The sequence below is a fragment of the Manis pentadactyla genome, chromosome 7 (genome assembly GCF_030020395.1).
Source record: "Manis pentadactyla isolate mManPen7 chromosome 7, mManPen7.hap1, whole genome shotgun sequence".
Classification (NCBI taxonomy): domain Eukaryota; kingdom Metazoa; phylum Chordata; class Mammalia; order Pholidota; family Manidae; genus Manis; species Manis pentadactyla.
In genome coordinates, this window is record NC_080025.1 from 47,637,436 (window position 1) to 47,651,600 (window position 14,165).

The 14,165-nt window shown below is 40.6% G+C and overlaps 1 protein-coding gene across 2 annotated transcripts in view; it reads right to left on the minus strand.

The window, feature by feature from the left end:
• The window catches only part of ABCA13 (ATP binding cassette subfamily A member 13), a 390,923-nt gene that overhangs the window by 337,667 nt on the left and 39,091 nt on the right, over positions 1–14,165 (minus strand). For both annotated transcript variants that reach the window (XR_008998757.1, XM_057505338.1), the window contains exon 6: positions 6,806–6,969. Coding sequence is in view for 1 of the 2 variants with exons in the window: in XM_057505338.1 (XP_057361321.1) it covers positions 6,806–6,969 (164 nt within the window). In the remaining variant the exon portion in view is untranslated. The remainder of the gene's footprint in view (positions 1–6,805; positions 6,970–14,165) is intronic.

Consider the following 14,165-nt stretch of genomic DNA (forward strand, 5'->3'; position numbering starts at 1 on the left):
GGGACAGGGAACCCACAGCTGGACGGAAGCACCCCGGGACAATTAGCCCTGCAGCTAGGAATCCTGGGGAACTCTGGAAACACTAACCCCCTGGGCATCAGGGCAACGCAGAGGCCCCTCATGGAGATAAACAGCCTCCCTGCCATTTCCCCTCCAATGGGGCTCTGCCAAATCAGAGTAGCAGCCCAAGACAGGCCACACACACAGCAACAGCAGAGCTAAACTCCATAGCGGCCGGGCAAGAATCAGAGGCCCCATCTGCGTGCAGCTGCCCAGCACAAGCTGCTAGAGGTCACTGTTCTCCCAGGAGAGGAAGGCCACAAACCAACAAGCAGGAACACTCTCCCAGCCATCACTTGCACCAGCTCCGCAAAGTATCTCTATTGCCATGAAAAGGCAGAAAAATTTGATACAGACCAAAATCACAACCCCTGAGGAGATAGACCTAACCAGTCTTCCTGAAAAAGAATTCAAAATAAAAATCATAAACATGCTAACGGAGCTTCAGAGAAATATATAAGAGCTAAGGGATAACGTCCGGAGGGAGATTACAGAAGTGAAACTATCTCTGGAAGGATTTATAAGCAGAATGGATAATATGCAAGAGGCCATTGATGGAATAGAAACCAGAGAACAGGAACACATAGCTGATGCAGAGAGAGATAAAAGATCTCCAGGAATGAAACAATATTAAGAGAACTGTGTGACCAATCCAAAAGGAACAATATCCGCATTATAGGTGTACCAGAAGAAGAAGAAGAGAGAAAAAGGGATAGAAAGTGTCTTTGAAGAAATAATTGCTGAGAACTTCCCCAAACTGGGGGAGGAAATAGTTGCTCAGACTACAGAGGCAAAAAGAACTCCCAACAGAAGGGACTCAAAGAGGACAACACCAAGACACATAATAATTAAAATGGCAAAGATCAAGGACAAGAACAGAGTATTAAAGGCATCCAGAGAGAGAAAAAGGTCACCTACAAAGGAAAACCCATCAGGCTATCATCAGACTTCTCAACAGAAACCTTACAGGCCAGAAGAGAATGGCATAATATATTCAGTGCAATGAAACAGAAGGGCCTTGAACCAAGGATACTGTATTCAGCATGATTATCATTTAAATATGTAGGAGGGATTAAACAATTCCCAGACAAGCAAAAGTTGAGGGAATTTGCCTCCCTCAAACCACCTCTACAGGGTATTTTAGAGGGAATGCTCTAAATGGGAGCACTCCTAAAAAGAGCAGAGAACAAAACACCCAACATATGAAGAATAGAGGATGAGGAATAAGAAGGGAGAGAAATAATTATCAGACTGTGTTTATAATAGCTCAATAAGCGAGTTAAGTTAGACAGTAAGGTAGTAAAGAAGCTAAACTTGAACCTTGGGTAACGATGAATCTAAACCCTGCAATGGCAATAAGTACGTATCTTTCAATAATCACATTAAATGTAAATGGACTGAATGCACCAATTAAAAGACATAGAGTAATAGAATGGATAAAAAAGCAAGACCCATTTATATGCTGCTTACAAGAGACTCACTTCAAACCCAAAGACATGCACAGATTAAAAGTCAAGGGATGGAAAAAGATATTTCATGCAAACAACAGAGAGAAAAAAGCAGGTATTGCAATACTAGTATCAGACAAAATAGACTTCAAAACAAAGAAAGTAACAAGAGATAAAGAAGGACACCACCTAATGATAAAGGGCTTAGTCCAACAAGAGGATATAACCATAATAAATATATATGCACCCAATACAGGAGCACCAACATATGTGAAATAAATACTAACCGAACTAAAGGAGGAAATAGAATGCAATGCATTCATTTTGGGAGACTTTAACACACCACTCACTCCAAAGGACAGATCCACCAGACAGAAAATAAGTAAGGACACAGAGGCCCTGAACAGCACACTAGAACAGATGGACCTAATAGACATCTATAGAACTCTACACCCAAAAGCAACAGGATATACATTCTTCTCAAGTGCACATGGAACATTCTCCAGAATAGACCACAAACTGGGCAACAAAAAGAGCCTCAGTAAATTCAAAAAGATTGAAATGCTACCAACCAACTTTTCAGACCACAAAGGTATAAAACTAGAAATAAATTGTACAAAGACAGCAAAAAGGCTCACAAACATATGGAAGCTTAACAACACGCTCCTAAATAATCAATGGATCACGACCAAATTAAAATGGAGATCCAGCAATATATGGAAACAAATGATAACAACAACACAAAGCCCCAACTTCTGTGGGACACAGCAAAAGTAGTCTTAAGAGAAAACTATATAGCAATCTAGGCATATTTAAAGAAGGAAGAACAATCCCAAATGAATAGTCTAATGTCACAATTATCAAAATTGGAGAAAGAAGAACAAATGAGGCCTAAGGTCAGCAGATGGAGGGACATAATAAAGATCAGAGAAGAAATAAATAAAATTAAGAAGAATAAAACAATAGAAAAAAATCAATGAAACCAAGAACTGGTTCTTCAAGATAATAAACAAAATAGATAAGTCTCTAGCCAGACTTATTAAGAGAAAAAGAGAATCAACACACATCAACAGAATCAGAAATGAGAAAGGAGACATCATGACGGACCCCACAGAAATACAAACAATTATTAGAGAATACTATGAAAACCTATATGCTAACAAGCTAGGAAACCTAGGAGAAATGGACAACTTCCTAGAAAAATACAATCTTCCAAGACTGACCCAGAAAGAAACAGAAAATCTAAACAGACCAATTATCAGCAATGAAATTGAAGCGGTAATCAAAAAGCTACCCAAGAACAAAATCCCCGGGCCAGATGGATTTACCTTGGAATTTTATCAGACATACAGAGAAGACATAATAATCATTCTCCTTAAAGTTTTCCAAAAATTAGAAGAGGAGGGAATACTCCCAAACTCATTCTATGAAGCCAACATCACCCTAATACCAAAACCAGGCAAAGACCCCACCAAGAAAGAAAACTACAGACCAATATCCCTGATGAACGTAGATGCAAAATTACTCAATCATGACCAAGTGGGATTCATCCCAGGGATGCAAGGATGGTATAACATTCAAAAATCCATTAACATCATCTACCACATCAACAAAAAGAAGGATAAAAACCACATGATCATCTCCATAGATGCTGAAAAAGCATTCAACAAAATTCAACATCCATTCATGATAAAACTCTCAGCAAAATGGGAATAGAGGGCAAGTACCTCAACATAATAAAGGCCATATATGATAAACCCACAGCTAACATCATACTGAACAGTGAGAGGCTGAAAGCTTTTCCTCTGATATCGGGAACAAGACAGGGATGCCCACTCTCCCCACTGTTATTCAACATAGTACTGGAGGTCCTAGACACAGCAGTTAGACAAAACAAAGAAGTACAAGGAATCCAGATTGTTAAAGAAGTTAAACTGTCACTATTTGCAGATGACATGATATTGTACATAAAAAACCCTAAAGACTCCACTGCAAAACTACTAGAACTAATATCAGAAATCAGCAAAGTTGCAGGATACAAAATTAACACACAGAAATCTGTGGCTTTCCTATACACTAACAATGAACTAATAGAAAGAGAAATCAGGAAACAATTCCATTCACAATAGCATCAAAAAGAATAAAATACCTAGGAATAAACCTAACCAAGGAAGTGAAAGACCTATACCCTGAAAACTACAAGACAGTCTTAAGAGAAATTAAAGAGGACACTAACAAATAGAAACTCATCATATGCTCCTGGTTAGGAAGAATTAATATCGTCAAAATGGCCATCCGGCCCAGAGCAATATACAGATTCAATGCAATCCCTATCAAATTACCAACAGCATTCTTCAATGAACTGGAACAAACAGTACAAAAATTCATATGGAACCACCAAAAACCCCGTATAGCCAAAGCAATCCTGAGAAGGAAGAATAAAGTGGGGGGGATCTCACTCCCCAACTTCAAGCTCTACTACAAAGCCACAGTAATCAAGACAATTTGGTACTGGCACAAGAACAGAGCCACAGACCAGTGGAACAGAATAGAGACTCCAAACATTAACGCAAACATATATGGCCAATTAATATACGATCAAGGAGCCATGGACATACAATGGGGAAATGACAGTCTCTTTAACAGATAGTGCTGGCAAAACTGGACAGCTACATGTAAGAGAATGAAACTGGATCACTGTCTAACCCCATACACAAAAGTAAATTCGAAATGGATCAAAGACCTGAATGTAAGTCATGAAACCATAAAACTCTTACAAAAAAACATAGGCAAAAATCTCATGGACATAAACATGAGTGTCTTCTTCATGAACATATCTCCCTGGGCAAGGGAAACAAAAGCAAAAATGAACAAGTGGGACTATATCAAGCTAAAAAGCTTCTGTACAGCAAAGGACACCATCAATAGAACAAAAAGGTATCCTACAGTATGGGAGAATATATTCATAAATGACAGATCCTATAAAGGGTTGACATCCAAAATATATAAAGAGCTCACACACCTCAACAAACAAAAAGCAAATAATCCAATTAAAAAATGGGCAGAGGAGCTGAATAGACAGTTCTCTAAAGAAGAAATTCAGATGGCCAACAGACACATGAAAAGATGCTCCACATCGCTTGTCATTAGAGAAATGCAAATTAAAACCACAATGAAATATCACCTCACACCAGTAAGGATCGCCATCATCGAAAAGACAAACAACAACAAATGTTGGTGAGGTTGTGGAGAAAGGGGAACCGTCCTACCCTGCTGGTGGGAATGTAAATTAGTTCAACCATTGTGGAAATCAATATCGAGGTTCCTGAAAATGCTCAAAATAGAAATACCATTTGACCCAGGAATTCCACTTCTAGGAATTTACCCTAAGAATGCAGCACTCCAGTTTGAAAAAGACAGATGCACCCCTATGTTTATCACAGCACTATTTACAACAGCCAAGATATGGGAGCAACCTAAATGTCCATCAGTAGATGAATGGATAAAGATGTGGCACATATACACAATGGAATATTATTCAGCCATAAGAAAAAAACAGATCCTGCCATTTGCAACAACATGGATGGAGCTAGAGGGTATTATGCTCAGTGAAATAAGCCAGGCGGAGAAAAACAAGCACCAAATGATTTCACTCATATGTGGAGTATAAGAACAAAGGAAAACTGAAGGAACAGCAGCAGAATCACAGAACCCAAGAATGGACTAATAGTTACCAAAGGGAAAGGGACTGGGGAGGATGGGTGGGAAGGGAGGGATAAGGGCGGGGAAAAAAGAAGGGGGCATTACGATTAGCATGTACAGTGGGGGCGGCGGGGCACAGGGAGGGCTGTGCAACACAGAGAAGACAAGTAGTGATTTTACAACATCTTACTACGCTGATGGACAGTGACTGTGAAGGGGCGTATGGGGGGAACTTGGTGAAGGGGGGAGCCTAGTAAACATAATGTTCTTCATGTAATTATAGATCAATGATATCAAAATAAATAAATAGATAAATAAAAGAATAAGAAGGGAATCACCCCCACTGTGCTCAAACATTTACCTGGTAAGTCAAACCAGTAAACTGTCTAAATATGTTCCATTCTCCTATATTGACAAACACAACTTGGAAAGCCACGTTCAAACTTAAAATTTTCCCATCCTCAGAGTGTGCACCAGAATGGGGGTTTGGGGAACACCCACCCCAGCACCACTTGCCCCCTGGCTCCATCAACACCTAAAGGGGCCTTGTGTGCACACATGTGGACACTCAGGCCTGCACATCCAAGCACCATCCACAGCCTCCACCCCACGCTCCTGCCATCAGCTGCGGCCGGACCACCTGGGGCCTCAGGGGCACGCTCCAGGGAGGAGGGCTGCCCTCAGAGGGCAGTCAGCCCGAAAGGGGGCTCTGGCCATTGGAGTGGGGGCTCTATCATCAGGGGCTTTCTGAGCACATCCAGCAGTCCCACAGGCTTCCTCAGTTACCAGCAGAGGCCTGGGCTGCAGAGGGCTCCCCTTTAAGGCAGGGCCCCCCCCCACTATCTCTGGCCTTGCCCTTGTGCTGATTGTTCTTACTGATGGCAGATAAAATAAGTCACAGTTAAAAATCTGAAAAGACTATAAACTTTCACTAATACACTACCATAATCATACAATAGGTTTAAGATAATTCAATTGAACAACAAAAAAAGACAGTGCTGTTCAAACATGGGAAACCCACCAGGGGAAGGGGCCCTCTCAAAGGGAACCCCCATGTAACAGGGGGGTCAGAGCCATCAGAGGAGACCAACGTTCAGCCCCTCAGAGAACTTAGATTTTCGGTTCCAGGTGATATTTTGGGCAATTCAGCATAACTCATTAAGAAAACAGTTGACATTATTATATGCACGTCACATCTCCAATAGTGATAAAACTTAGAAACAACCAGAATTCCAATTATAAATTATCAAGAAAATTGTGGTATATGATACGTTTCCAAAACAGAATATTATGAGGCCATTAAAATGCTCATTTGAAGACTACTGGAACATATGAAACAATAACGATGTAATGCTAAATTATTTAAATGAGGGAGAACATGCTCTGAACAACATCACTGCACTTATGTAAAATAATTACAGCCAGGCCAGGGACAGGCATGAGCTGTAAAAGCTCCGGCCATCTCGGGGTGACATCATTCTGGAGTTCTTTCTCATCTCGAACAATTGTACTCAGAGATAGAGATTTTCCTATTGAAAAATGAAGAGGAAACCCCAACACACCTACAGTTAGTTATAGTTTTCTTCTTAACTTACTTCAAAACTGCCTGGAGGAGATGCACTGCCCCACGGATACCATCCTCAGCGCCAACACTGTTCGCATGCAGTCCCGACAGGAAAAGCAGAAAATCCCAGATGTGGGGCTGCCGGTGCAGGTTTTCCAACTTCGATATCAGCTCCTCGGTCTTATTGAGATCCACCTGAGAGGAAAAAGGACCAGTTTCCCTCTTAAGTCTTGTTAATTAGTTAAATGACATGGGTGTGGGGGGCTGCTGATGCCAAAGGGTAAGAATGCAGAATGTCTGTTGCTGGGGACTCATGCCTAATATTCTGAAAGGACAGATTTAAAAATTGTCCTGTCAGGTTGGTTTTTTAAGTGTTGTAAAAGTATGGAGGAAAAGAGAGATACAGGTCTGTTTTTGTAAAAGGCTATACCAATTTCGAAGACTTTGAGAAATCTTGGAAATAAATGATGAGTTGTTCAACTATGAAAAGAAGTGGAATACTACGGTTATTTGGGTTTTTTCTGTTATTGCAGCTGAGCCCAATCACAGTGGATACAAGGTGGCAATAACTGGGAACCGTGCTGCACACAAACCTCTGACTCCATCCACACTCCCTCAAAGAGCTGGTTTTCAGGGCACAACCAATAGAAGCTCAGTCTGGAAGAAGGTAAGTAAAAATTTATGGGGAAAAGAATGTTCTGACAGCACAGTCATGGAATAAGAAACTAGAGACCAGATATCTTTTCCTTAGAAAAAAAGAGACCCAAAGGAAAGAAGTAAAGATGTTCATTCTAATGGGGTAGCAGCCAAGCACTTTCTCCCCAGGCAAAGGCATAAGAAGTGGAGGTAGTGGAGCCAAGATGGTGGCGTGAGTAGAGCAATGGAAATCTCCTCCCAAAACCACATATATTTATGAAAATATAACAAAGACAACTCTTCCTCGAATAGAGACCAGAGGACACAGGACAACATCCAGACCACATCCACACCTGCGAGAACCCAGCGCCTCGCGAAGGGGGTAAGATACAAGCCCCAGCCCCGCGGGACCCGAGCGCCCCTCACCCCAGCTCCCGGCGGGAGGAGAGGAGTCGGAGCGGGAGGGAGACGGAGCCCAGGACTGCTGAACACCCAGCCCCAGCCATCCAGACCAGAGTGCAGACACAGTGCATGCGCGGGGCCCTGGATACTAGGGAAACAGGGCAGCAAGACCGGTGAGTGGGTGCCTGAGGCCAGCCACCTAGGACAAAGAAAAGCGAGCGGGTTTGTGTTATTTTAATTATTTATTTAATTTTTTTTTTTTTTTTGGCCGAGTGCTTCTTGGAAGCCTTAAAGGGACAGGAACCCCAAAACTGGACAGAAGCGTCCCGGGACACTTAGTCCAGAGGCAGGGAATCTTGGGATCTCTGGGCACTCTAACCCCCTGGGCAGCAGGGAGCACTGAGGCCCCTCATGGAGATAAACAGCCTCCCGGCCGCTCCCCCTCCAACGCGGCTCCACCATTTTGCAGCAGCCGCCCGAATCAGGCCACACCCACAGCAACAGCAGAGATAAACTCCACAGCAGCCAGGCAGGAAGCAGAAGCCCTGTCTATGCACAGCTGCCCAGCACAAGCCACTAGAGGTCGCTGTTCTCCCAGGAGAGGAGGGCCACAAACCAACAAGAAGGGAAGTTCTTCCAGCCGTCACTCCTCCCAGCTCTGCAAAGTATTCTATCACCATGAAAAGGCAAAATTACAGACAAACCAAGATCACAGAGACAACTCCAGAGAAGGAGACAGACCTAACCAGTCTTCCTGAAAAAGAACTCAAAATAAAAATCATAAACATGCTGACGAAGATGCAGAGAAATATGCAAGAGCTAAGGTATGAAGTCCAGAGGGAGATCACAGATGCCAGGAAGGAGATTACAGAAGTGAAACAAACTCTGGAAGGATTTGTAAGCAGAATGTATAAGATGCAAGAGGCCATTGATGGAATAGAAACCAGAGAACAGGAACGCATGGAAGCTGACACAGAGAGAGATAAAAGGATCTCCAGGAATGAAACAATATGAAGAGAACTGTGTGACCAATCCAAAAGGAAGAATATCCATATTATAGGTGTACCAGAGGAAGAAGAGAGAGAAAAAGGGATAGAAAGAGTCTTTGAAGAAATAATTGCTGAAAACTTCCCCAAACTGGGGGAGAAAATAATCGAACAGACCATGGAAATACACAGAACTCCCAACAGAAAGGACCCAAGGAGGACAACACCAAGACACATAATAATTAAAATGGCAAAGATCAAGGACAAGGAAAGACTTCTAAAGGTAGCTAGAGAGAAAAAGGTCAGCTATAAAGGAAAATCCATCAGGCTATCATCAGACTTCTCGACAGAAACCTTACAGGCCAGAAGAGAATGCCATGATATATTTAATGCAATGAAACAGAAGGGCCTTGAACCAAGGATACTGTATCCAGCACGATTATCATTTAAATATGATGGAGGGATTAAACAATTCCAAGACAAGCAAAAGTTGAGGGAATTTGCCTCCCACAAACCACCTCTACAGGGCATCTTATAGGGACTGCTCTAGATGGGAGCACTCCTAAAAAGAGCACAGAACAAAACACCCAACATATGAAGAATGGAGGAGGAGGAATAAGAAGGGAGAGAAGAAAAGAATCTCCAGACAGTGTATATAACAGCTCAATAAGCGAGCTAAGTTAGGCAATAAGATACTAAAGAGGCTAAACTTGAACCTTTGATAACCACGAGTTTAAAGCCTGCAATGGCAATAAGTACATATCTTTCAATAGTCACCCTAAATGTTAATGGACTGAATGCACCAATCAAAAGACACAGAGTAATAGAATGGAGAAGAAAGCAAAACCCATCTATATGCTGCTTACAAGAAACTCACCTCAAACCCAAAGACATGCACAGACTAAAAGTCAAGGGATGGAAAAACATATTTCAGGCAAACAACAGAGAGAAGAAAGCAGGGTTGCAGTACTAATATCAGACAAATTTGACTTCAAAACAAAGAAAGTAACAAGAGATAAACAAGGACACTACATAATAATAAAGGGCTCAGTCCAACAAGAGGATATAACCATTCTAAATATATATGCACCCAACACAGGAGCACCAGCATATGTGAAACAAATACTAACAGAACTAAAGAGGGAAATAGACTGCAATGCATTCATTTTAGGAGACTTCAACACACCACTCACCCCAAAGGATAGATCCACCAGGCAGAAAATAAGTAAGGACACGGAGGCACTGAACAACACACTAGAACAGATGGACCTAATAGACATCTATAGAACTCTACATCCAAAAGCAACAGGATATACATTCTTCTCAAGTGCACATGGAACATTCTCCAGAATAGACCACATACTAGCCCAAAAAAAGAGCCTCAGTAAATTCCAAAATAATGAAATTCTAACAACCAACTGTTCAGACCACAAAGGTATAAAACTAGAAATAAATTCTACAAAGAAAACAAAAAGGCTCACAAACACATGGAGGCTTAACAACATGCTCCTAAACAATCAATGGATCAATGAACAAATTAAAATAGAGATCAAGGAATATATGGGAACAAATGACAACAACAACACAAAGCCCTAACTTCTGTGGGACGCAGCAAAAGCAGTCTTAAGAGGAAAGTATATAGCAATCCAGGCACACTTGAAGAAGGAAGAACAATCCCAAATGAATAGTCTAACATCACAATTATTGAAACTGGAAAAAGAAGAACAAATGAGGCCTAAAGTCAGCAGATGGAGGGACATAATAAAGATCAGAGAAGAAACAAAATTGAGAAGAATAAAACAATAGAAAAAACAATGAAACCAAGAGCTGGTTCTTTGAGAAAATAAACAAAATAGATAAGCCTCTAGCCAAACTTATTAAGAGAAAAAGAGAATCAACACACATCAACAGAACAGAAATGAGAAAAGAAAAATCACGACAGACTCCACAGAAATACAAAGAATTATTAAAGACTACTATGAAAACCTATATGCCAACAAGCTGGAAAACCTAGAAGAAATGGAAAACTTCCTAGAAAAATACAACCTTCCATAACAGACCAAGGAAGAAACACAAAACCTAAACAAACCAATTACCAGCAAAGAAATTGAAGCAGTAATCAAAAAACTACCCAAGAAAAAAAACCCGGGCCAGATGGATTTACCTCAGAATTTTACCAGACACACAGAGAAGACATAATACCCATTCTCCTTAAAGTTTTCCAAAAATAGAAGAGGAGGGAATACTCCCAAACTCATTCTATGAAGCCAACATCACCCTAATACCAAAACCAGGCAAAGACCCCACCAAAAAAGAAAATTACAGACCAATATCTCTGATGAATGTAGATGCAAAAATACTCAATAAAATATTAGCAAACCAAATTCAAAAATATATCAAAAGGATCATACACCATGACCAAGTGGGATTCATGCCAGGGATGCAAGGATGGTACAACATTCAAAAATCCATCAACATCATCTTCCACATCAACAAAAAGAAAGACAAAAACCACATGATCATCTCCATAGATGCTGAAAAAGCATTTGACAAAATTCAACATCCATTCATAATAAAAACTCTCAGCAAAATGGGTATAGAGGGCAAGTACCTCAACATAACAAAGGCCATATATGATAAACCCACAGCCAACATTATACTGAACAGCGAGAAGTTGAAAGCTTTTCCTCTGAGACTGAGAACAAGACAGGGATGCCCACTCTCCCCACGGTTATTTAACATAGTACTGGAGGTCCTAGCCATGGCAATCAGACAAAACAAATAAATACAAGGAATCCAGATTGGTAAAGAAGATGTTAAACTGCCACTATTTGCAGATGACATGATATTGTACATAAAAAACCCCAAAGACTCCACTCCAAAACTACTAGAACTGATATTGGAATACAGCAAAGTTGCAGGATACAAAATTAACACACAGAAATCTGTGGCTTTTCTATATACTAACAATGCACCAATAGAAAGAGAAATTAGGAAAAAAACTCCATTCACAATTGCATCAAAAAGAATAAAATACCTAGGAATAAACCTAACCAAAGAAGTGAAAGACCTATACCCTGAAAACTACAAGTCACTCTTAAGAGAAATTAAAGGGGACACTAACAAATGGAAACTCATCCCATGCTCATGGCTAGGAAAAATTAATATCGTCAAAATGGCCATCCTGCCCAAAGCAATATACAGATTTGATGCAATCCCTATCAAATTACCAGCAACATTCTTCAACAAACTGAAACAAATAGTTCAAAAATTCATATGGAAACACCAAAGACCCCGAATAGCCAAAGCAATCCTGAGAAAGAAGAATAAAGTAGGGGGGATCTCACTCCCCAACTTCAAGCTCTACTACAAAGCCATAGTAATCAAGACAATTTGGTACTGGCACAAGAACAGAGCCACAGACCAGTGGAACAGATTAAAGACTCCAGACATTAACCCAAACATATATGGTTAATTAATATTTGATAAAGGAGCCATGGACATACAATGGCGAAATGACAGTCTCTTCAACAGGTGGTGCTGGCAAAACTGGACAGCTACATGTAGGAGAATGAAACTGGACCATTGTCTAACCCCAAACACAAAAGTAGATTCAAAATAGATCAAAGACCTGAATGTAAGTCATGAAACCATAAAACTCTTAGAAAAAAACATAGGCAAAAACCTCTTAGACATAAACATGAGTGACCTCTTCTTGTACATATCTCCCCGGGCAAGGAAAACAAAAGCAAAAATGAACAAGTGGGACTATATTAAGCTGAAAAGCTTCTGTACAGCAAAAGACACCATCAATAAAACAAAAAGGTACCCTACAGTATGGGAGAATATATTTGTAAATGACAGATCCGATAAAGGCTTGACGTCCAAAATATATAAGGAGCTCACCCACCTCAACAAACAAAAAACAAATAATCCAATTAAAAATTGGGCAGAGGAACTGAACAGACAGTTCTCCAAAAAAGAAATACAGATGGCCAACAGACACATGAAAAGATGCTCCACGTCGCTAATTATCAGAGAAATGCAAACTAAAACCACAATGAGGTATCACCTCACACCAGTAAGGATCGCCACCATACAAAAGACAAACAACAACAAATGTTGGTGAGGTTGTGGAGAAAGGGGAACCCTCCTACACTGCTGGTGGGAATGTAAATTAGTTCGACTATTGTGGAAAGCAGTATGGAGGTTCCTCAAAATGCTCAAAATAGACTTACCATTTGACCCAGGAATTCCACTCCTAGGAATTTACCCTAAGAATGCAGCACTCCAGTTTGAAAAAGACAGATGCACCCATATGTTTATCGCAGCACTATTTACAATAGCCAAGAATTGGAAGCAACCTAAGTGTCCATCAGTAGATGAATGGATAAAGAAGATGTGGTACATATACACAATGGAACATTATTCAGCCATAAGAAGAAAGCAAATCCTACCATTTGCAACAACATGGATGGAGCTAGAGGGTATTATGCTCAGTGAAATAAGCCAAGTGGAGAAAGAGAAATACCAAATGATTTCACTCATATGTGGAGTATAAGAACAAAGGATAAACTGAAGGAACAAAACAGCAGCAGAATCACAGAACCCAACAATGGACTAACAGGTACCAAAGGGAAAGGGACTGGGGAGGATGGGTGGGTAGGGAGGGATAAGGTGGGGGAGAAGAAAGGGGGTATTATGATTAGCATGTATAATGGGGAGGGTGGGAGAAAGGGGAGGGCTGTACAACACAGAGAAGACAAGTAGTGATTCCACAACATTTTGCTATGCTGATGGACAGTGATTGTAAAGGGGTTTGTGGGGGGGGGGACCTGGTATAGGGGAGAGCCTAGTAAACATAATATTCTTCACGTAGTTGTAGATTAATGATAACAAAAAAAGAAAAAAGAAAAGGGGGATTACTCCCTGATAGGATAAAACTAACTGTAAATCAACGATTAATGCATGCTTTAAATATCCTTAATTTTGATCATTTAAAGTGTGTCAGATGATCAGCTATGGAAATAAATTTTTCTGATAATATTCCTTTCTCTTAAAAAAAAAAAAAGCAGTTCCTGTGTGGTGATCTCCAATAAGTTCTTCACAATCGTATAAAGGGCATATCAAAGTGTGGGCAAAGGGTTTGTTTGTGTTTATACAGAGGATCAAAGCATAATTTGGCTACCCAGAAAACAAATTAAGATACAATATGAAGAAGAACTTCCAACATCAACATTCTCTGGAAGAGTCATTCCAGAAGATGATCATCAAATAACTTCAACAAAGATCCTGGTGCTGTCACAGTTGTAGCTGCATTCATCCCACCGGTTCCTGGACTTGCCATTGGAATGAAGAAGAAGACAT